The sequence below is a fragment of the Euwallacea similis genome, chromosome 27 (genome assembly GCF_039881205.1).
Source record: "Euwallacea similis isolate ESF13 chromosome 27, ESF131.1, whole genome shotgun sequence".
NCBI lineage: Eukaryota > Metazoa > Arthropoda > Insecta > Coleoptera > Curculionidae > Euwallacea > Euwallacea similis.
In genome coordinates, this window is record NC_089635.1 from 1720469 (window position 1) to 1747130 (window position 26662).

The window sequence follows — 26662 nt, forward strand, 5'->3', positions numbered from 1 at the left end:
ATCATTATCTAATCTAGTCTCTGACATTGTTTTAAATAAATAAAATTGTTAAACCATGGATATGTAGAGCCCTGTATAATTTATCAGTGACTTATTCTGGTCTGAGGATTATTGTGCCATAGAGAGAGGATTAAAACATAAGATGTATGACCATCTACCTCAGCTTATAGGATTTTTTTAAACACTATAATATAAATTAAAAATGGTGCTAAGCGCCAAGGCTGGCGATCAAAGAAACCAATCGATGAGTCTTTTCAGGAAATATGATTTATATTGTCTCAAATTTCTCATCTCACGTCCTCCTGACTTTCGGACCTCGATTTTCGAGTTTGTGATAGTAACAAAATTAGATGAGTCATTAGATAAAAAAACATGATTTCATACCTACAAACGAGAGTCAGATTTTTAAGTAATCCATAAAGTAGTATTACAGATTTATTCTTAAGTCACCCCCTCTCGCCCATATTTATTTTTTCCGCAGAGGTAAGCAAGCTTGAAAAAAATTATAGAAAATCAATTTGAGGCATGATATATTTAGAATTAACGCATCTTATAAAAGAGATAATTTTGGAAATTTGTATTTATACATTAAGAGACAAATCTTTATATACACAAATAATAATAAAAAAATAAAACTAAAGTATCACTAAAAAGTATACAGACTTTGCGGTTTTCTATAAAACTAAGTTCTGATCTTTAATCGACATTACAGGATGTAAAGCATAGTATTATTTATTTATATGTTCTATGCCTTACGACCTCTATAAAATGTAGATGCGTTATGTATAAAGTTAAACCGTATAAAGTGTAGGTACGCTAAGAAGGGAAGTTAAGGGGATAACAAGTTCGCGTAACTATTATTCTTAATATATTATGTTTTCTTGAGGTATTTGATAATTAAGTATTTGCCCCCTTTACTTACCAGCTTTACGTATGGCACTAATACACCTTTGTATACATTCCGGTATTCACAGTCGTAGAAGGTTTTGCATCACAAAATTAGGTATAAATACAACAAGCAAATTCAGAGCTAGGTGAAAATGAACCATGCTAATATAAATAATTGAATTTCGGATTAATACATGAAAAAGGAATAATAAAAACGTGTAAAAAGTGTTTTTTTTATGGAAAATTAAAATTTTGTCGTCCAAAAGAAGTATATACAATAAACTCAATAATTCGACTTATTGTTTTATAGTTTAATTTAACAATAATTATTCTTGAAATTTAAGATCTCTGACAGTGATAAATCCAAATAGAATTAGATTAAAAATTGAACATAAAAAAATAATTAGTATACAGTCCACATTGATGAAGCATAGACTTCCTAGAGTTTTCAGGACTCTAATCGCCAATCGTGATGTAAACAAGTGTTAATTTTCACCTAAAAAGAAACATGAGTATTTGAAATAACAGTAATATCTGAGTCTATCTAGTGTTTCTGTATAACTCCAGTTATCCGAATTTTAGCTATTCGAATCGGTTGTATTGTTAATTTCGGATTAAAATGCATCCAATAGGTAATGAAAATGTCAAATTTGTCGTAAATATTACAATTAATCTGCCATTTTCACAGGTTATACTACACATTATTTTTATTGCAAAATAAGCAATTACTAATTTAATTAAATGTATGTGCATTACTATACATTATGTATATACACATACATATCCGTAAATTATTTTTTTTAAGAATCACGTTGTGTAAATTATTTAATTATCCGAATTGAACCTGATCCTAACTAATTCGGAAAATTATTGGAGTTATTATAAATATTCGAACTAATTTATACCAAAGGTTTTGTTCATGAGTTCCTCAACAAACTGAAGTGTACCTTAGCAATGTATTGTTTAGAATAAACATATAATGAAGCAATAAAAAATAGTGCTTGATAAGAGTATGATAAAAATATTAAAGCGGTAAAAACATGTACTAAAAATATGTTCAAAAAAGTGTAAACATTCTGAAAAAATACAAATTATCCTAAAAAGTACCTATTAATTAAACATAAATAGGTGAAATTTTATGCGCAAAATTATAAGCTTTAACAACGATGTATAATTACGAGCACGATCTTTTTCAAGAGTCTGATTTTAAAGTTTGTATTAGCCATTAATAGTGACATTACCACAAAATTGACGTAGTTCCTAAATTTAGTAGGTAGTTAAATAGGTACACATATTTTTATGATCAGCCATTTCAATTCTAAAAAGATAATGCTCGTGAAAAAATATACTGTGTTGGGAGTCATTCGTTGGCTTTTGGCTACTTTGTGAATGTATTGGTGTATCTTTGACCACTTAAAACGAAAAAAATCACTAGAACTATCATCTATTTATATATTTGGAAGAACTCTCTAATTTGAGTAGTCTGCGACGTTGCATTTATTTAGCCAATGTGCTTATGAAAAGAACCTAATAAAGTACATTATTTAGGTAGACTGATCTACCTGAAATAACATTACAAATAATTTAACTAATTTCAGTTCAGAAATCGACAGACTTTAATCTAGGTTTGATTTCTTGGGCAATGCCACCCCAAGCTAGCTTGAAACGCCGATTTCTCCACCTTATCGAAGGATCGAATACTGCCAAAATAAAGAGGTATGGTCCTGTCCATTCCCGGAACAACCATCCAACGATAAATTCGAATTTGCTGAAGGGTAAAGAGCCATTCTGCAAAAAAAAACGCATTTTTGGAGTTAAAACGTACAATAAGCTACATATGTAATAGCAAACTTAACCTTTATTACGTAATAAGCGCCAAATTTTCCTGGCTTGACACTGGGGTAGTAAAAGCGGAAAAAATACACTCTGTAGGTTTTCTCAACGATTTGTGAAATCTAATCGTCTATATCGATACCCTATATAGGAAATGAATGTACAGCTCATAGCTTCTAATCGTAATATCCAATACTCAAAACGTCTTGAAACTAGCCTAAACATTTACAACGATATCTTATGTCACCGAAACCAGCAATAATTCGGTACGGGAACCATCACTAAGATACATAAAATTGAGTTTGAACATTCAGGTGCTAAATTGGATACTAACCTTCTTCGTCGATAAAATGTACTGGAGGCATAATATGTGTAAAAATTCTTTTATCATCCTCGTGAAGTGGTTCGTGTTAATATAAAATTTAACTTTTGGTCCCGGCATGGAACAAAACGACAATCAATAAACATATTTTAATCATAGGACGAAATAAAACAAAAATACTGTTACTTGCAGCGACTCTGTGGGACAGAGTAACCTGAAGAATAGGACAGGGCTAATTTAATACTTATATTTTTATTATTTATAGGAGATCCACGCAAATACTTATTTACTTTTTTTATAATATAGAATTTGTTTTAGTTTTATAGACACAATGTGACGACACGTACGATAAATAAGAGAAACCAATGCTAAAGCATATACAGGGTGTTTCAAGTCAAGGAGCCACTATGGGGATCTCGGAAAGCGTCAAAGATACGAGGAGGTTTAAATTGTGGTAAATTCGCGTATTTTTATGCCAAATAAAATGCCGCTTAAAAATCCGAAAAATTCCGACTGGTTCTTAAGATATACGAAAAAAACCAAAACTCTGATATTTCGATTTTGTTTCCTTCTGAAGTTTATACCATAAATATCGGAAAACGAATGAGAGATTATTAGGGTTCCTATTTCTGGCGGATAAAATGGCACAATCAGACTTTATTTCCGACGATTCGTCATTTGGCGACCATCATTAGTTCTTTGGTTTTAATATTAACTCAAATATATATTATTGCAATTCTCAAATTTGAAAAATGTTAATTCAAAAATAATAAAAGGTTATCAATTTTATTTATATTAATAATATTTATATAAATTTTAAAAATTTTAACTTATTTTAATTAATAATAATTGAAATAACGAAAGAAAATTATAAAAGATATTCGAATTGAAAGCCATTCGCCTCGATACATTTTACACTCAGTTTATGTAATCTTAATATCGCAAGTTGAATAGATCGATAGGAAAGCGCCGTTATTTCTCTCGTCAAATTCAGTCGTAATTCATTAATATTATTTGGAATTTCACGATATAAACGATTTTCAAGGTATCCCCACAGAAAGTAATCCAGAGGATTCAAGTCAGGACTTCTAGCAGGACACCTCACAGGTCCCTGGTTTTCGATCCATTGATTTGAAAAAATCTTATTCAAATAATTTGTTACTTTCGTCCATTGCGTGAAGGAGTACCGTCATGTTGCCACCATAACTGTGGTAGAATAATTAACGGTTCGTCTTCAAATTGATCCACGTAATATTAGTTCTAAGTATCTTTCGGATGTCAAAGTACCGTCATATATTATAGGGCCAAGAATTCTATTGCGCCACATACCGGCCCAGACATTAAATGACACTCGTCCTTGTGGTCTAACTTCTACATTTTGTCTCGGATTTTCAACCGATCAATGATGTTCATTATGTCGCTTAAACATTGTGTTTGTCGAGGATGAGCATTCATTGGTCCAAATTATATTTGACAAAAAGCTGTTATCTTCAATAATTTTATTTTGAAGCCAGTGACAAAAATCTAATATTCTAATGTTGGCACCCGGCCTAGAAGTGTGGCTTGTGTGGATTTTATATGGTTTATATTTATTAGAAAGCAAAGTTTGTCATATTTTTATTCTAGAAATTTGCAATTCGCTTTCGAAATGCCTAAGAGATCTTTGGGGGATATTATTCACCTTTGAACAAAATTTTAATCGATGAATGGATATGTTTGCTACTTTGAAAATTTACCGCATTTAAAATAAGTTTTTCTTCATGTGGATCTCTTCAACGACCATAATTATTTATGGGCTTACTAAAACTTCCAAATTCCATCAAATTTTTATCCTATTGAAAAAATAATCTCTGATGAGGTTGCTCTTGATTGGGATACTGATTCGAATATCTTTGACTTCTAATTCTAGAATGACTATTATATTTATAGAAGAGTGATAAATTTGTAATATATCAGGCTTTTCTAAATTTAAAAAATTTGAAAATAGCATTTTTCATTGGTTGCAATGAAGTTTTAAAATGAAAAAAATATTGAAAATGGATAAATATTTTTTTAACAAATTAGTCATTAGCTTTCCAATATTTATGGGAATAACGTCAGAAGAAAGCAAAATCAAAATATCAGAGCTTCGATTTTTTTTTGTATATCTTTGAAACCAGTTGGAATTTTTCAGATTTTTCAATAATATTTTATTCAGGATAAAAATACGCAACTTTGCCATCATTTAAACGTCCTCATGTCTCTAATGGTATCCGAGATCCCCATAGTGGCCCCTTGATTTGAGATACCTTGTACGTATGTGCGCCTACATAAGTTTAAAGAATAATATCGCAATTTGAAACCCAAGTGGAAAAAAAAATGATAACTAGAAACCTCATTGAATATTGAAGGCCACTGAAGTCGTACTTGCAAGCAGATAGAATGAAAAACTTCGATCGCTATTACAGCACACCATTGTGCATGTGCTACTAAAAAATATCAAGGTATACTTATAGGCCGTAAATAACAATATAAATAATCATTAACTTTGTAATTGGCAATTGGCCATGCTAAGATTTAATCGCACAGTTAACATTCATAATGAAGTATCAATTAGCGGCAGATGTGTTCTTCTAAACACCGTAAAACGAAGCATTAAGCGGCTAACAGAATTTTTACGATTCCATTTTTAGTACAAGGATTGGTACTTAAATTCGTTTCACTTAAGTAGTTAAGACAAAGAATTATATTCTCCTACGATTAGAATAATTCCGCTAATTATCCTTGTAATTGTAGTGACACATCCGCTTATGTAACAACGTGATATTTATTGCATTTTAACAGATAATTTACACCTGCCTGCTCGTCTTAATGTATCTCGTTTCCACACACTGATACATTTTAGGCCGGCATTTTGGAGGGGGATTCCGGCGATAAATATCCAAAGAAATAGCCTTTTCTATGAAAATGTTGATTATGACACCATTATGATTATTTACACGTATCGCATCGATTTCCTATCAATCAATATATCAATAACTAATGATTCAATATAGCTTTACATTTGATAGCTAAATATTAACGTGAAGTAGGTACTTCCTTAACAAATAATAGAAAATGTATCGTATTAATTCTAAAATATGACTGGAAGCTTCACAACATTAATGGATTGGGCATAATAAAAAAAAGTTAACAAATGAAAAAAACTTTTTGCTAACCCTTATATTGCCGTAATATTTATTATCAAATCTCATAAAGTAATAAAGAAATATTCCCATAACACGCTCATGATATCTAGGAATTTTATCGATGACAATTAACATCTGCAAGAGATTTCAGATGATAAGAGATAACCATCAATAGTACTTACTCCCATTTTATTGCAATGAAAATTACTATATTATGATTTCTAAATAAAGTTATGTAACTAAACAATCTGAGTAAATAATCAAATAATTTTGATGGACTAATGGTTATTAAATTAATTTTGTTGTGAAGAAATCTCGAGTGATGTGGAAATAATATCTAGAGGTATTTTCAGTTATCCGGTCAGCCGCCGTAAAAGTTTCTAAACCAATTTAGTTTGCTATTTTCATTTTTAGACAACAGATGATAATGAAAAAATTAGTCAGATCAGTAGTCAAATCTCTACGAAGCTTCGCAAAACTAAGCGTCAAATAGCAAAAATATTTTGAGGCAAAAAACAAATTGCATCAGTTCTCAAATGAAAGGAGCTATTAGGTTGTTCGGAAAGTAATTTCGTTTTTTCCCGACAGAGGATTTAATGGTATTTTTTTGCACTTAACCTCACACTTAAGCCATATAATTTTTATATGCTTTGAGAGCTCATATAACAAGGCTTGTGTGTGAAACATTTCAATTAATTCTACGCAGTAGTTTTTGGTTGGTGCCCTTTTAAATATGGAGAGCGATAAGCAGCATTTTCGACATATCCTACTGTTTTACTACAGAAAGGGTAAAAATGCTGTTCAAGCCAGAAAGAAATTGACCGATGTGTATGGAGAAGGTGTGTTGACAGTACGCCAGTGTCAGAACTGGTTCTCTAAATTTCGATCTGGCAATTTTGATGTCGAAGATGCACCACGTTCGGGAAGGCCGGTTGAAGCTGATAAAGACGCCATAAAGGCATTAGTTGATGCGAACCGTCGAATAACAACACGTGAGATCGGATTGAAGTTAAATTTATCGAATTCAACAGTTTATGACCACTTGAAAGGCCTGGGATTATCCTCGAAGCTCGATATATGGGTTCCCCATGTTCTCACAGAGAGAAATCTGTGTCGCCGCATTGACGTCTGCGATTCGCTTCTCAAACGTGACAAAAATGATCCGTTTTTGAAGCGCATCATTACTGGGGACGAAAAATGGGTTGTATACAACAACGTCAAACGCAAGAGGTCATGGAGCAAAAAAGATGAATCGACTCAAACCATTTCCAAAGCCGATATTCACCAAAAAAAGGTGATGCTGTCTGTTTGGTGGGATTTTAAAGGAATCGTTTTTTTTGAGCTTTTACCGGATAACACAACGATTAATTCGGAAGTCTACTGCCAGCAGCTGGACAAACTGAAGGATGCACTTCAACAGAAAAGACCCGAACTAATCAACAGAAAAGGTGTAGTGTTTCACCAAGACAACGCGAGACCTCACACAAGTTTGGTCACTCGCCAAAAGCTTTTACAGCTTGAATGGGACACAATGCCACACCCACCATATTCTCCAGACCTGGCACCATCGGATTATTATTTGTTCCGGTCACTCCAAAATTTTTTAGACGGTAAAACTTTCATCTCAAATGATGAGGTCAAAAACCACCTCGATCAGTTTTTTGCCAGCAAAGACAAAAAATTTTATGAGCGTGGAATTATGCTACTACCAGAAAGATGGCAAAAGGTGTTGGACCAGAACGGCCAATATATAATTTAATAAAGCATTTGTTTATTATACGAAAACTGTCATTCATTTTCACATAAAAAAACGAAATTACTTTCCGAACAACCTGATAGATTAAAAAACTATTGTCACATGTATTATTATATACCTGCAATAAACTTGCTGCAAAATTGTAGAGCGTTTACGGATATTTATAAGAGGAAATTAGCACTGTGGCGAACTTGGAAAAATATTTACACTGGTTTGTGTGGTTATTCCCCATATCTAATTAGAATCTGAGTCAGCGATAGAATGTTATGGAATAAAATGTGAGCAGCTCTTAAAATAAGGAACGGTAAAGTACATTATTTACACAAACAACATTGACTTACCTGCACTATTGACAATAAAAGCCAATCACACAAAAACCACACCAGAATGTGGACTAAATAAAAAACTAAAGGTTCCCATCTAAACAACAAGCTGGTCGCCCATGCTGCGCAGGCACCAATTACCATACACTCGCTTAAGGGCTCAAACACTATCACCAACGGCAACATGGCCATCCGTAATTTAGCCCATCTGAAACAAAGGATCTATAAATATATTATGCAGATGAAGTTAAAATGAACAAAGGCCGTATATGGTTAAGGGGTCAATTCGGCCCCCACGGGCGATCGATCTGAAGTTTTTACCAATTGTCCCTACCACTCAAAGGACTTACCACATAAAATTTCAACTTCCTAAGTCTCACCATTCAAGGGTAAGACGGGGTTGAGGGTAAAAACTTTAAAACGCTATATCTCGAGAACTATTCATCGTACAGCGTGGGGCAAAATGGTGCGTCCTTCAGTAACCACCTTTTTATTTTCATATACTTGTAGATTTATCGGTTGATGTCAAAGGGCTGAAATCTCAAAAAAAAAAACTTAGGTGATTTTAGAGGAGTTCGCACTTTGGTACACTAACCATTTTTGCACACTGTGTAGAGGGCCTCTCGAAGTATCTACCCACGTTGAATCAGATTTGTACCAAATTCAGTATTTGGGATATAACGATTGAAAATATAGATATATAAGTATCAATAACTTATAAGTCTAAATCCATATAATTCATATAACTAACGCGGCAGAAAACAGCATCAACACCAAATGACTTCGTTATACAATATATACGGCATAGAGCCCCTAGAGCTGCCCTTTAAAGTGATGGGCAAGTAAGTATAATTATGTACCCAGAAAGAAGGGAAGAAATTCTGATTTTGATACAAATCTGATTCAACGTGGGTAGATACTTCGAGAGGCCCTCTACACAGTGTGCAAAAATGGTTAGTGTACCAAAGTGCGAACTCCTCTAAAATCACCTAAGTTTTTTTTTTCAGATTTCGGCCCTTTAACATCAACCGATAAATCTACAAGTATATGAAAATAAGAAGGTGGTTACTGAAGGACGCACCATTTTGCCCCACGCTGTACGATGAATAGTTCCCGAGATATGGCGTTTTAAAGTTTTTACCCTCAACCTCATCCTACCCTTGAATGGTGAGACTTAGGAAGTTGAAATTTTATGTGGTAAGTCCTTTGAGTGATAGGGACAATTGGTAAAAATTTCAGATCGATCGCCCGTGGAGGCCGAATTGACCCCTTAACCATACACGGCCTTTTAACATCACTATATGTAAAGTCCAAAGACATATCCTTTAAAACGTCCGACAACCTTTAACGATGTCCTCTATTTGTCGCAAAAACTCCCTCGGATGGTTTTGTTCACATCAAACAGTAGAGAAGTAAATGAATAAAGTTAATTTCTCGCCATGCAAGGGAATTTATTAATGTTTATTTAACGTGAATGAATCACAATCCAAAATTAAATCTATTTATACGAAGGAAATAATATATTGGGTCTGCAAGATATTAAATCAAGTCATAAACTTAAGAGGAATGACCATTCATTTACTAGTATTGTATCCCTAGATTATTCATTCTGCCAACATGAATAAATATATTTGAGATAAAAATTTTCCAGATTAATCGAAGAGTATGACTGAGAGGGTCCATCAATATTCGCAAAAGATTTTGAATATATTAAAAAGAAGAAAAAAGATAAATATCGCCCTTAATCACCCTCATTTTATTTCGAAATTTAATCAAGGTGATGTATTTGTATTCTGGATGAGCCGGCATTCAAATTCGTGAGACGATACGTTTATTAAGTGGGATCGAAAATTGCTAATTTGAATGTCTGACCTAAATAACGCTTCACGATGACTTAATTTGTAAATCCCAATATACAGGGTGGTCCACTCTACATATATAACAGAATTTAAATCACCCATTTTACGGCGACAAATATACTATTTTGCCCTATAAACTAGAGTCTAAAAATACTTCGTTACTAACATACAGAGTGTTAAATTTTGAGATTTTTTTAAGTTTTTGTTTCAATGTCCTTTCAACATATGAGATATTAATTGAAATTGAATAAAAAAGGAATTATATTGAAAAAGATTCCTCAAAAACACGACCACATTACCTCAAATCGATGGTACAAAACAAAGCTAAATATTTCGTTTTCCACTATCTGCGTTGAACTGGAAGATAAATTTATCATCCACAACGACAATTAAATATTTTACGCTTGCTTTCCTCTTAAATTCCGGTTTAAATTGACCCAAGTTTTTGTGAAACTCCTGACAGCCTGCTTTTGAAGGACATTTGGTTAGAATTTCAGATAATTGAACATCCACTGTTAAAGCATGGGAAAAAATGCCAAATTATCTCGTTTCCCTGACATTCTGAACTTTCCACGAAAAATTTCCTTGACGTCAAATACAAGATTTCTCTGTAAAGACAAATAAAGGCGACAGTGGTATTTTATCTGATTTATGAAATATTCGTTTCCCTTCCGAGATCTTTTAATATTCTAGGAACACCAAAACACAAGGCGGGATTAAAAACAACTTGGATAATTCATTGAAATATGAACCTATGAAAATATTACAAAGTTTGTTCAATTTTTATAATAATGGTACAACAACTATCTTAACGGCAGCTCATTTGCAAGCAAGTTTGATACTGAAGCCCGTGAAACTATTAGTTGCCATAACCCATTTGATTTTCAAACTATAAATGAACCAAATGGTCTATTTTAAAACTGACGCATTAAAAATTGAAAATCTCTTTCTTCACGACATAATTCCTCGTGTTTCATTTCCTCCCATATCGTTATCGTTTACCTATATTTATTTCAGTCAATATAACGTTACTCAGAAACAATTTTCAAGTTATTACGTTATATACCTTAGGAATGCATTCGAGGTTTTATTACAATGATACTAGACGTTAAGTATGAAAGTAGCAGGATCAGTAATAGCATTTTTTACAACTACAAAAATGTGTTAAAAACCAATTGTATGTTAAAGGTACTATGCAACTTTGCCGGCATTATATTAATATTAAAACAACATTCTTATATAGACAAATAAGAAATGTTATGTTAAAACGATTTCGGGAAATCGGAAGAGCAGATGCCCCGAAAATTCTAGCTATTCTTGAATAACTTTGCAACAAAATTTAATTGCACTGAAATAATATTGAGCTAAATGAAAGAATTCTTAACTTAAAAATTTCATGAGTTATGGACTTGAAAACCCCATACCGCCAGGAAGTTATTTCTTGGGAATCCTGAGTACCGCGAACAAAAACCACAATGCCAATGCAAGAAGTTATTAGTTTCAAAGAAGAAAGTCCTTACGTTCGATAGGAAATGACGGTAATGTTAATACGTAATTACAATTCAATGAATGCAGCGGGGAATCATAATCTTCGACGAAACTGCTTATTGATATATGAAAATAAGGCCATATTTACTGTGGTATATTTAAACGCGCAATATCAAAGGTTGGCAAACAGATTTATCAGTTTTCAATGTTAGCGCGTAAACAACCCAGTAAGGCAAATATCACGAATCCGTTAAAGTAAATTTTAGGAAAAAACCCATATGATCATTCTTGCTATCAAAGATAAACATTTCCCTATAGGTGCTTCCCATATTAGAGAAATTCTTGTAGTAGTATTTCCTAAATTCGAGTGATATATACAGAGTGGCAGAGCTAATATAGTTTACTTTTTTTTAAACATGACAACATACACTGCAAGGCAAAAGTAAAGGAACCCTTTACAAAGATATATTCGTATTTTTTCGACTATAACCTTTAGTGTGAATACGCAGAGCTGGCCTTAGCAAGTCTCACGCCCTGGACAAAAAATTTTAATTACGGCCGACCAGAAAAGTCCGTCATCCTGGACCATCGCCCGACCTCGCCCCCTATGAGGCGAGTACAGTAAATACGGCATTGATGAAATTAAATTTTGGGTGTTGGAAATCGGCACAATATTAAACACCTCGTTTATTTATATTATTACGACACTGTCTGCTTGGAAACCTTGTAGTATGAATCCGACATTGCACATGTACCCATCCCATTCTCGATAGGACTATGTCCTGAATTGGACCAAAAGATCTTAACAAGACGTCATTCAAAGGTGTGGCGTGATTCGCTAGGAACCTGAACAGACTAGAAAACCATCTCTAACGCACAGAGTGCGCCTTACTTTGAGTGAGCCCCAATAGAACTCAGGTCGCGGTGGAGGACTGTTACTAGTCTAACCAATTCAACATAAGACAATTCTATGAACTAGATTCAAGTAACACCTTCGTTTCATTTTCAAAAGTTCACCCAGTATATTCAAAAAGAAAATCGCTCGTTAACGTTGCTCCTAATTTTTTAATTTTCTTATAGGTTGAAGCTACTAGGGTTCAAATTACCATTGCCTACATCTCTTAACGTCCTATATCCGAGAGCTATTATGACCGGAAATTTCAGGAAATTATATGACCTTAGCATGGGCTAGGCCAAGTACTTTTGGATATTGAATAAAACCCAAGCGCACCAAGTTTCTTGGGACCGCCAAATGCGGACATTTGAATTAAAATGCTTTCATAAACCTGCGAGTTTCAGGCAACAATTCCAAAGTTAAATGCATTACTTTCTGGCATGCTAAAAGTTCTGCATTACCGTTCTCATGTAATTTCAAATAAATCATGCAATCCTTTTAAAGTTGCGTCATTTATGCTCGTAATGTTATCAATCTGTTCGTTCTAAAAGGGGTTAATTATTCTAATATTAAGTAAATCAACCTTTGAACAATGAAGCTATAATGTGCGATAGGGATATTGAAACAATGAAAAAAATATATGGTAATGTGATTTTATTGAATTATTTTAAACCAAAATTCTATTGTATCTCAACAAGTGATAGAATGAATCACTTAAACGGTTAATCTCACCTATACACGTAGCTCTCTTTCTGACGGACTATCAATAAAATTCATAAAACCATAACAATTTAGTGTCATAGCCCTCAATAACACACTCCAGCCCACTCTACCAATTACACATTTCAACTGCTTTTGAAAAACTTCTCTTATTTTATAACAGCTAAAATATGTTTATCCAGGCTAATTTGGAACGGTGGATTTAAACATTTACTTGGGCATTAAATGAAGGACACTTTGAATTACAAAATAGGATAATGACTTACTTACAATAACCATTAACAAAAAGATTTAATGTCTAAGGAAAACGATATTGTCACAAGTGATGTGTGAATATAGGTAATCTACGTTAATCATAGTGTAAACAACTGGGTTTTATGTTTGGAATATTACGGAATGGGAACGTCAAAAAAAAAATTAGTCACTGGAAGTACTATGAAAATAGTAGTACAATTAGACCATATGTGATATAACCTTATGCTACGGCTATGTACATCATCATTTTTTGGCAATATACCCGGTATGGCCAGATATCAGCATCTATTATTCTTAAAAACATGTGGCTCTGTATAACCAAACTTTTACCACTTTCCTTTGTAAGAACTAGAGCTTAAGTACAACCTCGTCTCTCAGTATAACTACAAATACCAATAGAGGACCAATCTCGATATTCGTGCCTAATACGCCTATGTATGTTATCCCTCAGCCTTAGTACTAAAGAAATTCGCAATGTTTGTAAACTCTCTTGGACGAATTGTCGCGTTAACGTCTATTTTATTAACCGAGTTCTTCATTTTTATAAACATGATTGAAGTTCATTATGTGAGTAAAATAAATTACTTCGTAAGTTGTTCCTGAAATTGCTGTTCCAAGATCCACTACACATACATACATACACACATCAAAAATTGCCATTTAACCACACATTACTTTATTGTAAAATTAAGTAATCTAAGAAATAATAAATAAATTCACAGGAAAAAAATGAAATTAGATGATAACGCGTAAACTTAAGCTAATTTTTATAATTCAATGGAAATAAATGCTTGCAGTACCGGTCTTATGTGGAGAGGGCAAGGTTGGACGATAGCCCAGAGTGGAGCTTTTTTATTGGGGATAGACTGGCGATAATTGAAAAATTCGCCTAGGGCGCCAGACTTGCTAAGACCGGCTCTGAACATTACTGGCCATATACACTCACTTTCACATGAAATGCACCACCCAGTAATAATAATAATTAAGTCTTGTAATTTTGGCAAAATAATGCTTCATAATAGAATATCAAATGATCAGACTTTCAGTAAAAAAGAAAGAATGCTAGTGGTTTTTTTGTCATCGACCTATTAGATTTTTTATTCAATTGTAAATAAATAAAATAATATTTACATTGAAATATCAGTTTATTTTGTTGTTGAACTGTGAACAAGACATCTCAAAATGCCCCCCAGTGAGACAGCGTCGAAATTTTTCCCACGTTTCGGATTTTGATAGAGGGCGAATTATCGGCATGAAGGAGAGTGGACTTTCTTTTCGTGAGATTGCCCGAAGAATGAATCGGAACCACACCACGATTGCGAGAATATGGTCTTCGTGGTCTGAAGAAAGGGTTCAGCGACATCGTCCAGCTGGACGTCCTCCCCGTAGCAGCAACGCACGTGAAGATCGACTTCTTAAACGGATGGCCATTGGTGATCAATTTCAAACATGTCTGTTACAGTAGATTGGATGGGAGCTCTAAATCGTCGGGTGTCGATGGCAACAGTTTACAGAAGAATTTCGTCTTTTGGCCTGCATTCATACCGCCCAAATCTACGACTGCCACTAACCGCCCAACACCAAGCTTCCAGATTGGCCTGGTGTCAAGAACGAATTGATTGGAATCATGAGTGGAACAATGTCGTCTTCAGTGACGAGTCGCGATTTTGTTTATGGATCAATGATGGTCGTAGAAGAGTCAGACGATACCGAGGTGAAAGAAGAAATTTGCAATTTTCTGAAAGGTGCCACACAGCTTTAACACCTAGTGTTATGGTCTGGGGTGCGATATGTATTGGCCGAAGATCTTCTCTTGTGTTCGTTCCAGGCACCCTAAACGCACGTCGCTACATTGACAATGTTCTGAGGCCAGTATTAGTAACTTTCATGCAAACTTTACCAAATGGCATTTTCCAACAGGATAATGCAAGACCACATAGTGCGAACATTACTCGACGATACCTGGAAGAAGCACAATTGGAAATAATGCCTTGACCTGCACGGTCACCGGATCTATCGCCCATCGAACATCTTTGGGATATGATGAGTCGCCGTCTTCGAAATTTACCGAGGCCTCCAAACAATGTGGATGACCTACGACATCATTTTGAGGTAGCATGGAATGAAATACCCCAGGAAGATATTAATTATTTGTTGCAAAGCATACCGCGAAGAGTACGTGCTTGCATTGCCGTACGAGGCGATGTCACTTATTATTAATTTTTTCATTATCAAATGTTGTATCTTTTAACTGAAAGTTTGATCATTTGATACTCTATTATGAAGCATTATTTTGCCAAAATTACAAGACTTAATTATTATTATTACTGGGTGGTGCATTTCATGTGAAAGTGAGTGTATCTTACCAAATATGAATGAACCAACAAGGTTTTGACATGACTGATAGCTCATATCGAAGATTCAAAAATACTGTCGAGTCTCCTTTATTGACTTAACTCCTTAAAATGTAAATGGTGAACTATGATCTTATCCTCCAAAGTTTACCTTTAATTATTCGACACACGTTAATTCGAGCAACTTTTTAAATGAAAAATGTTGATTGTTTTAATAGGCATACCCACGTCGGTCAACACAATTGAACGTTAATTTATGACTCAAATAACAATTAATTATTAGAAATCGTGGAATTATGAAAACTAATCTTTTTTCTAGATAATCCTGCAATAAATTTTTCCAGAGTTTTTATTGAAATATGAACTGTATAAGTAAATTTAGTGTAAATTTTACGAGGTAATTTAGGGGCAATGATATATTTCTCAAATTTTAAACGGAAAACGCTTAAGTGATTTTTTTTAATGGAACGTTGGTGAATATATTCGTTTGCTGCTCACAGATAACTAACAGTACCTGTATTTTTCTCTTGGAAACCGCATGTTTGGTCGTCTTTTCTTTTCGAACTAGATGCAAAAGTTCGATTCTGGCTATTTTCAATAAATCTTTATCATTTAGTTATTATGTTAGTTAGATAAATATAACCGCTACATTATTAGGATACTTTGTAGTAGATCGCAACGACGTTAAGGAAATTATTATTATTCTAAAATAAAAAGATTTTTTTTCCTTTCAAGATGAACTATGATATATTGGAGTTAGTTTTTTAAGTACTAATAATACTAGAAGTTACTTTATTTTCAAAAACAAGTTTTTACCACAAGGTACGATTTACTATGTGTCCGCGCCTCAGCAACTGTATCACTTTACCCTCATTATTATTCGGCCTCACTTTCCCACAAAATGTGTTACGAAATCTACGAAAAGTATGATATAATGAAACGCTTCATAAAAATAATAGTACATAACTCAGCCATTGAGTCCGAAACATACTTTCATTGGTGTCCTAAAAGAAGACAGCCTCATAAAGCCATTTTTTTTAGATTGAACGAAAATCTGTTTAGTCATGGGACATTTAACGACCCAATGCCCAAGAACTTGAAATATTGAAGATGGTGAGGAAACTTCAACAAATATAATTGGAGCGGCAGTTGCAAATCCTTCTATTTCAGGTAGTGAAATTTAAACAGTTACATTTTCCCTTCTTGTACAAATTAATGAAATAAAACTTACCTAGTAAGTCGTGCTTGAAAACTGTGCACGTCACACACACCACAATTTTGCAAGGCTGGTTGGCTACTAATCGTTGTCTTCCAACCATGGTCTAAAAAATGTTTAGAAATGAAGAAGTCTTCCGCAAGGTAACTGCCAAATGCCTTGAGACCACCCTGGTCCTCTAAAACACATTTGCGCATCAGCGTGGACATGCCCGTGTGACAATTGACTCGGACGCAGTCAGCGGATAGATACATGCGCGATTGGGCAGTTCCAAAGTAAATCTGAAACAAAATATGCGCATCAGCTACATGTCTGATTGCAAGGGTCAGCACATTACTTTTTCAAGAGTCCCCGCGAAACCATTCCTATCAGACGTGAATGGCATTTGATGCACAATGCCTGTCTGCTCTGTCATGTGATTTACCATATCCTGAAGAGTATCTTCCTTCACTACGAGTGGAATTGAACAAAATATTAGAACTGTAAAGAACTTCCAGAGTTTTATTATTTCTAAGCTTGCTTCTAATTCGGCGCCGATAAAGTTGTTTTAGTTTAACGAATGAAATTAGGCAGCATAACCGCCTCTAGTTTTATGGTCATGTTCAAAAAATTTTGAATAAAAACTTGCATTACAGCTGCAAGGAAAATAAGCTTTCATTAAAGGACAATATCCTAGCTAACGAAACTGTATAGCTTCAGTGGCAGGATAAATTTGAAATGAAAAGGATTTTTTCCAGTAAGTACCAGCGTTCTGATGCTCTAATAAACAATAAAATATGTTTCAGAAAACTTTGGGAGGCCTCGTTTTATACCCTAGAAGTATTAATCTGAGAAGGCGCAATTAGAGATCAACATGTAGGGAGCTACTCCAGTCAATATTTTTTTATTGTTATTATGAATAACTATGTCACTGTAAATTGAAACTTTTGATAGGTACAGCTAACATGAGAAAGAGACTATTGCTAAAATCACAGTGGTAAGATAAGAAGCATAAACCAAATATACGATCGCATATTGTATTATATTAACACGGTTAGGTAGAGTGCACATGCAGGTTATTTGTTAGGCACTACGTAAGCAATGTAATAAAAATCTGTATGTTACTGGATCTAATTCGGCGGAAGTTTATATACATTTCAAATATACAAAGTAGGATACTTACTGCGAATTCCACTATCCGAGATTAAGATTAGATCGTAATTTGAAGCTTCAAATGCCGTATGCATATTATTAATCTTTGGATTAACACCTACTGTAGAACCACCAGTAAAAAGCCATATGGGAATATCTTTTTGCTTTCGATATTTCTCAATTAAACTATTTACTACCTCTATTGCAGGATCTTTCTCATCTTCTATACAAAACAACAACTCATACTAAAATAGAAAATACCTATGACAATATTTGGAATATTATGTGAAAGTAAACAAACCTAAGGTATTTATGCTCAACGGCTATGATACCAATCATATGAATCTGCTCATTCAGAATTAGCTAAATATTTTTTGAACATATTTTTGCAATTAATTTGTTTAAACATGGTATGAAAGATCTTACATATGGCATACTGACGAAAATTGTATTCTACTTTTTTTAGAACTTGGAGGACCTTGACAATGGTAAACAATACATATATAAAACGCCTCGGCAACCTGTATTAGCTATATTTAAACTTGGCAGACGTAACTGATACTAATAAAATATCGGCAATATAATATCCACAAAATTTTATTTAGTTCGTGTCACTTCACTAGAATTTTAACGGAACCACTTTTCCGTATTCCTTGAATTAATTTAGAAAACCACTAATAAGTATTCCATTTTATTTAATAATGCATTAGTCGCTTATCCATTGAAATAACTTTTTAATTTTTTAATGATTGTTGTATTTATTTTACGGGCCAATTTGCGAATTACTCACATGAAAAATGCTTATCAACTTCTTAAATAGCCACCCCCTTTTTACATACGAATAAATTGCTCATTCAAATGGTTCATTGGTCATTCAAACTCGACGCCCCGTCCATTTTATACGAAAACAGTTGGGCTTAGCAAAATAATTTTTCCGCCACATTAAATAAAAGAACGTAAGCTAAAATAAATGCTAAAAACGTTGAAATGTGGAAAGCGACGCTCGACGTCGCGACGTCGACTTTATGTTTTTTTTTCAGAAACTTACCTTTTTTTTCAAAAATGTAAACATCGATACATTCCGAACAAGTTTTGTATAATTTTTTTTTGAAATTTCTAATCATTTAAAAGCTACAGGAGAAACAAATATTGACATATTAGGTAGTCTTATGTTAACGCATTGCATACGCACGCATACTTCGCTACGCACTTACGCATGAAGCAGGCGAAGAAACAATGTAAACCGTTGCCTAGCAACACAAATATGTGTTATGCTTTTACATGACCAGTTTAACTGAATGTTCATCCTCACATTTTGAAGTTAACAGTAGAAAGATACTTTTTGAATTTAATATTGGAATAGTGGTTAGTCATCGAGAAAAGATCGATATGTTATTAATTTATGGCGAGGCTCGACGTAATTCAAGAGCAGCAATTAGACTGCATCGAGGAAGGTATCCAGATCGAGTGATTCCTGATCATAAAATGTTTCCTCGTTTGGAAACAAAGTTAAGAAACAATTCAAATGCATTTCCATGCAGGAAATCAATGCCAATAGCAATAACATAACTCATGTTTTTTTACCACCCAGAATTTTTATGTATTAATGAGTATTTATTGTCGAAAAGTTGGTGTCAAAAAACGTTTGAAATATGAAAGTGAGATGGAGAGAAAAGATACGTTATGTAAGATGTACGAGGTCATTCAAACTCGACGTCCCACACATTTTATATGAAAACAGTTGGACTTGGCAAAATAATTTTTTCACCACATTAAATAAAAGGACGTAACATCAAATAAAAGAACGACAGAAAAACATATTATCCTGCACATTTTGAATCATTTTGGCATCGAAGATAACCTACAGTAAAAATTTGAGTAATATCAAAAGCTCCAAGGGCTGTGTGGAACATATTTTTAAAAAATTTAGGTTTAACACTGTATCCCAAAAACTAACGGTTTTCCAACATATACAAGTTGTTTCAGAATTGAAAATCCTTGTATGCCGGAAAAAGCTTAACAGAATTCGACCAAAAATTCAAAAATAAAATTTAGGTAATTGATTGAAGAAGTTAAAAAAAAAATTAACTTATCAGTGGCTTACGAGCACATTTTTCTAAAGGATTTTATGGACCAACCTCAGAAAATACATTATCCTATATAGTAGCTGTAGGCAATCTATTTTCGTATTAAGCAGCACCTATTACCTAATATGCGTATAAAATTTGAAAGCTTTATCTGCAGTAGATCAAGCACAATAAAATTAAAACCTATTTTTCCATTACTTTTAACACCCTGTAACTCTGTTGCCGATCGAGATCGGACAAATCCTTATATGATTTTTTTCCTTTGTTTTGTACTAGAGAATACACACCTCAAATAGTGCCGTACAATTAAGAAACACCCTGTATTTACATGACATACATGATATAAAATTAGATCATTTTTTCATTGAATATACGTCAGAATCCTGCTAGTAAACTCATGACTCACCCCTAGATATTTATTCTGAGCTATGTACAATAGTTTTACTTTTGATTTTACTCTAATTCTAATGCATTTTAGTAAAATATGTGTAAATGTTTACTGACTCTAATTACAATCGTAAGTGCTGAGAATTTTTCACCATGCATTTGCTGACAACAAAGCGTGGATAATTAGAGAAACTTGGCGAAAACATTTTGTGATAATGAGAGAATTTTACTATGCTGTAAGTATATAAAAATATACAAGTTCCACTAGTAACTTTTTATTCATCAAGTTCGCTGGTTCTGTGAGTATCTTATTCATAAAATGGACAAGAAAAATCCAGGTCATATTAATAATTCTCACTGAATTTTTAACTCATTAAAATCTTAACAAGTATGTAATTCATAAGATATTTGCTTTACTTTCATTATAAACAATTTGTTTTATTCCACTTTATTGAACGAAAAATGCCACAATTTATATACAATCAACCTTCTCCGAAAAATACGTATTTGCAAAATATTCTTAGTCTACTAAATATTTAGCTTATCCTACGTTTAGTAATGCTCAACTGTCTATAATTTTTCCTTTTGCAGAAGGTCATCTACAATACACACGACCAGATAAAGAAGGGAAACAGGAATTACACTTCATAGCAAAACGCAATTGGATAAATTTGGGATTGTAAATAACGTAGGTATTGGATTATAGATTCAATAGTTTAATGCATTACTTAATGTCTAGATACAACAAATTATCTTGTTAAGACCATTTTTAATTTTTTTATTATACAAGTCTTGGCTTTGGTTGAGACACAAAATACAAGTTCGAATTGATACAGTTTAAGTGGGGAAACTTATAATCTGAAGTTATTTCTAAATTACATTGGCAAATAATCATTTGAAGGAGATCTTCCAGGAAACGTACTTTGATATTGTTAGGTCTGACATACGGTCACCGCAGGTAAAAGACAGGCAAAAAAGGTTCATCATGGGCATTGACCCCGTGATTTATTGTTTCCTTAAAACATGTGGAATATTCTGGTATGTTTGTAAAAAATTTGTGACATTTTCTAGGCATAGGATCTTGAGCTATATAAGGAGACTATTGTTAAGAGTAAAGTTAATCTAAAAACTAATACAGCTATAGAAACGAAATAATTGTAATAAATGATTAGTAAATAAACTTAAGGTATTTAGGAGTAAAACAGTAAGTTATTAGTGGATGAAAAGTGTTAGTTGATGAAAAATAATTTAGAATTATTTGAAGAAAATATCCAAGTAATGTGTAACTTATGATGAGATTAATAAGTAGATAATAAGTTAAGAGAAATAACAATAAAATATATATTGTATATTATAATAATAGCACAATATACAGTTTGTCCTCATTAAGGACTTACCACCCTTATAAAATCTTTATTTTTTGGCTGATTTTGACGGTTTTTTTTGTCAATTAGATATTCAAAATGTGCATTTGTCTAGTGGGCACGATGATTTTTCACTCATGCCCATGGTCAACTGCGCGAATTTTTATGGGAGTAAATTTCAAAAAGAACTATTAAGGTTTTTTGTCGGATAAATATGAAGACAGATTCTCAACTAAAACGACCTAAAATCCGCCTGTACCGATTTTCATTTTTCTGCTATACAGTATGTTCGAGAAAATCAATAAAACATGTTTTTTATGTAAATAAATTTTAAAACTGGCAAAAAAATTATTTAAATAATGAAACTGGCGGTTGATCAAGAAAAAATATATTACTAGTATTAAAGAACTTTGAACTGTTTAAATACTAAAAATTAACCTTTTTATAATAAATTAATGTTAATTTCAATTTAACATAGAATAATAAATTATTAACTGAGACAAAAAAGTTTTTCGGGTTAAATTCAATATTTGCAATTATCCCCCCAAATTCTCTTACACATTTTTTTCAATACGTCGATGATTATTTCTTAATACGTCATTTAGTTGATCTCCGACAAGCTTCTCTAATATGTACACAAAGCTCTTCGCGGTGCTGGGGTTTTGTAACATAAACTTCATTTTTTATTGTTCCCCAAAGGAAAAAGTCCATGGACGTAATATCCACAGATTGCAGCGGTAAATGAATAAGAGGACTATTTCGTCTAATTCAGCGTTTGAAAAAATTATCATTTAACCAATTTCTCACATTAACCGACTTATAAATGGACGTTCCATCAAGTTGGAAATGTAAATCGTAACGATAATGAAGAGGAAGTTCATCCGGTGTGTCACTAATCTCATTTTGTAGAAATCTCAGAAAACGAGCAGCATTCAAATTTTCGTTGAAAAAATATGGCCCAATAATCTTGATCTACCATACTACAGAAAACGTTTACTCTTAAGGAGTATTGTCCTTTACATTCGATTATCCAATTCGGGTTATGATCACTCCACATTCTAATATTTTGTACAAATACTATACCGTTTGTCGTAAACGTAGCTTCATCGGTGTATAAGATGTTTTTTAAAAAGTTAGGATCTTCTTGGTTTATACCTTACAGCCATAAACAGAACTCCATTCTTAAATTTTGATCTCCAGCTTTAAGTGTATGAAGAAATTTTGGTTTAAAAGATTTTTTACCATATTTTTTTAAACATTTCCCGATATAGGTTTTATAAATGTTTAAATCTCTGCTAACATCCCTCAGATTTGAATGCAGATTAGCATTAATTTAAAATTACTTGGTTTGCTCGAAGCTCGCAATTACTTTTCTGGTTTGGTAATTTTACAATTGTCCCACGATTGTAAAACTCAAAATCAAAATATGCGTTAATACTTGCAACTGTTACAGGGCTAATATTGCGCTCTAGATGTCGTCGATTGAATTCTTTTACTACTTCACGAAAAGTACACATCCTATCACTAACTAATCTTATTATTTCAATTTTTTCTTGCAGCGAATACGACTTTTTTTCCAACTTTTTACTTCTGTCAAATTGACGATATTACGAATTGCAAACCAACAATTAGTGCCTGACAGCTAGTAAATATAGCAAAATATTTTTTCTTTTCACAGCAAACTTAACTTGTGGATATTACACATTGCAGATTGCAAGGAAAAAGGAAGTAAAATAATGAATTCAAATTTGTTTAATATTTAAAACATATTATCATAATTAAAAGAAGAAAATTGCAGTGTTCTCCAACAACCTGTATTCTGTAACAAAGAAAATCTCTCAAATCAGTTTTACTGTTAAAATAAATTTTTTGCCAATTTTAAAACTTACATATAAAACTATGTTTTATTGATTTTCTCGAACACCTTGTATAACAGAAAAATAAAAATCGGTACAGGTGGATTTTAGGGCATTCTAATTGAAAATTTGCCTTCATCTGTATCCTGAAAAAAGCCCTAATAGCACTTTTTGAAATTTGACACCATAAAAATGTATGCAGTTGGACATGAGCATGGGTGAAGAGTTATTGTACTCACTAGACAAATGCACATTTTGAATATCTAATTAACAAAAAAAAGCGTCAAATCAGCCAAGAAATAGATTTTACAAGGGTGGTAAGTCCTTACTATGAACATCCTGTATGTAATTTTTGGGACTTGAGGTCACTCAGGGAATAAAGATTACCATAGCCATGCTATAAAAAATCACTTATAATGGTGAATGAATTAGTAAGTAAGTAAAAAAACTATAGAATCAAAATTAAACAAACAGTATGTTCAAAAAATACTTCATTATTACAAACATTACATAACAATTTTAATAATAAAGACAAAGCTACCCACACCCTATTTTAATTTTTTGAATAGTTTTAGCTAATCCAAAAATTTGGTGCTTCTAGGTGTGAACAAATCTAAATCTTAAATATTAGTGTAATTAGACGGTGGTGGTATTTGCAATTGAATTCGTAAAGTTGAACCAGTTTTCATTACTTGTGTTCACATTTTCAATTCTTTGTATAAATAATATATTTAAGCCAATAATGCATTGCAGTGATAGTACATAAAATTGTTCAACATTTAAAGAGGTGTCTACTCAGGTGAATACTCTCCGAGCACTTATCCTTCAACAAAATTTTAACTAAAAGTTATTAAAATCAGTAGAGGAATAGATCATGTGGAGACCTTTAAAATAAGGGATCACTTGAGCAGTTTTCTGATTTAAAAAAGTGATATTGGCACCCATCTATCCATTTGACATTTTAAGCCATCATTTTTATGACAAAAAACAAATGTTTACACAGAAGTGTACTAAAATAATCGAGAATATATGCTATTACGCAAATACTCCAAACTTTCTAGTGATACTTATAAGATTCAAAAAATAAAAAAGGGGCATTATTTTCATTTATGGAAACAGAATATGATGTAACTAATAATTTTTAAGGGACTTACTTTTGGGTATCTCAATGTAAAAAATGTTTCTAAATTAGAAACTAAGTGAGGATCTACACCCATGAGAGGTTTTAGAATAGATACTCCAGGATATGCATCATCTCCTGGCAAATCTTGAACTTTTTTGTGCAGTCTGTACTTTCTGAAAAATGGTAATTATTCGTTTTGAGGGGAGGCACTCACATTAATTGAAGGCATTTGAGGTTAGTTCAATAGAAAACTTATAATATAATAAGGGAATAAAACTTACCCGTGGAATATTGCTATTAAATGTAGTAACCACATAGCACACCAAAAAATGAAAAAAAATATAGCAAAACCATAGAGGGTGTAAATCATTGGCGCCATTTGATTTGTTTAGAATTATTGGTCATTGATTCCTTACTATATATTCGATATCACATTTTAATTATACATATTTAAAACTAAATAACTACACTAAAAAACGAAGGGTTCACAGGCAAATTACACATTACGGTTCCGTAATGATCTTCCCGTCCCCGTCGATATTTTCGAGGACTGAGCGAAACTACGTTCCAAGTGCAAACAAAAGCACCGCTGCAAATGCGAATGGCAAACCGCGACTAGCGAGTGAGTGTCATATGTCAACATAATCGTGACATAACCTTCCCCCCTCTACTGCATTTATAACACCATACTAGGATTAAAACAGAATAAAATTTACTTTCAGATATATTTCTTTATTCAATAGCATATGTCAAAGAAAGAGAGATATAATATTATTTTTTTAAATGGCCCTAATGGTATGATACTTGAACTTTCATTCATGGTGCTATCTTTGTCTAATTTCATCAGGCAGATATAGAAATATTCAGCAACGTACATGTCACTAAAGCTCGTATGCGCTTAAGGGAAGGAGACAGGACCGGAATAAGCTGCGTAAGTGTGATGGTTGGCCTATCAATATTATCATTAACAATAAGAAATGGAGGTCAAGTTTGCTAAAACTAAAATTATTCTTATGTCAGTATTTTATAAAATAAAAATAAAATATATTATAAAAACAGAAACCTCGACATTAGACCCTTAAGGGTGCTTTTCGCTCCCCAATCCACCTATTTTCGATCCATGTGGGCCCACACCTATTATTATTTTTACAATTGGTTAAATGATGCTGTACCACTTAAATTTGGTTTTGAACTACTTTTTCGCTTAACAGAAGAAGGAACTTGAACTGATACAAGAAACATTGTCAATTGGACATAAAAACTTTGCTGGAGCCGTGATGTTTCTCTATCCAAACTATTTAGAAACTTTTTGGCAGCTTCTTGGACAGATTACTGAAAACGTATTCATGGATTCTTTAGATTCGAGATTGAATTAAATAGAGAGATTAATGTGGGTACTCTAGTGAAATATGGAAAATTCATAAATTTATCACCGAGATGTCACATGTATTTTATATACGTTTTACTCTCACCTCTTAAAGCATTTCCCCTCAGCATATGGTTTTGGTTACGGCTAACATCTTTCAAGACGTTCTTCATGAAAACATCTACTTTCTTGTCTTTATTCCGCCAAAAACAAAAAAAAAGAATATGAACAATTATTACGTTATTCCATAATTCTATTATTCTATTGTCCTC

At 33.0% G+C, this 26662-nt stretch overlaps 2 protein-coding genes across 3 annotated transcripts in view; both read right to left on the bottom strand.

Moving 5' to 3' along the window:
- Positions 1-513: 513 nt before the first annotated feature.
- On the bottom strand, positions 514-25647 carry GlcT (ceramide glucosyltransferase). Of its 2 annotated transcripts, XM_066403004.1 has the most exons (8): positions 25306-25647; positions 25056-25197; positions 18239-18452; positions 17414-17526; positions 17092-17357; positions 8308-8497; positions 2451-2676; positions 514-1384 (listed from the first exon to the last, which is right to left on the bottom strand). In XM_066403004.1, exons 1-7 carry the CDS (start codon positions 25401-25403, stop codon positions 2488-2490), a joined length of 1212 nt encoding a protein of 403 aa, XP_066259101.1. In that variant the 5' UTR covers positions 25404-25647; the 3' UTR covers positions 514-1384; positions 2451-2487. The 2 variants fall into 2 exon arrangements, with proteins under 2 accessions (XP_066259101.1, XP_066259100.1); XM_066403003.1 differs by having other exon boundaries at positions 514-2676; positions 25306-25646.
- The window catches only part of tgo (Aryl hydrocarbon receptor nuclear translocator homolog tgo), a 118261-nt gene continuing 105693 nt past the window's right edge, over positions 14095-26662 (bottom strand). Inside the window, exon 10 of the transcript XR_010752801.1 lies at positions 14095-14105. The gene's annotated coding sequence lies outside the window, so the exon portion shown is untranslated. The remainder of the gene's footprint in view (positions 14106-26662) is intronic.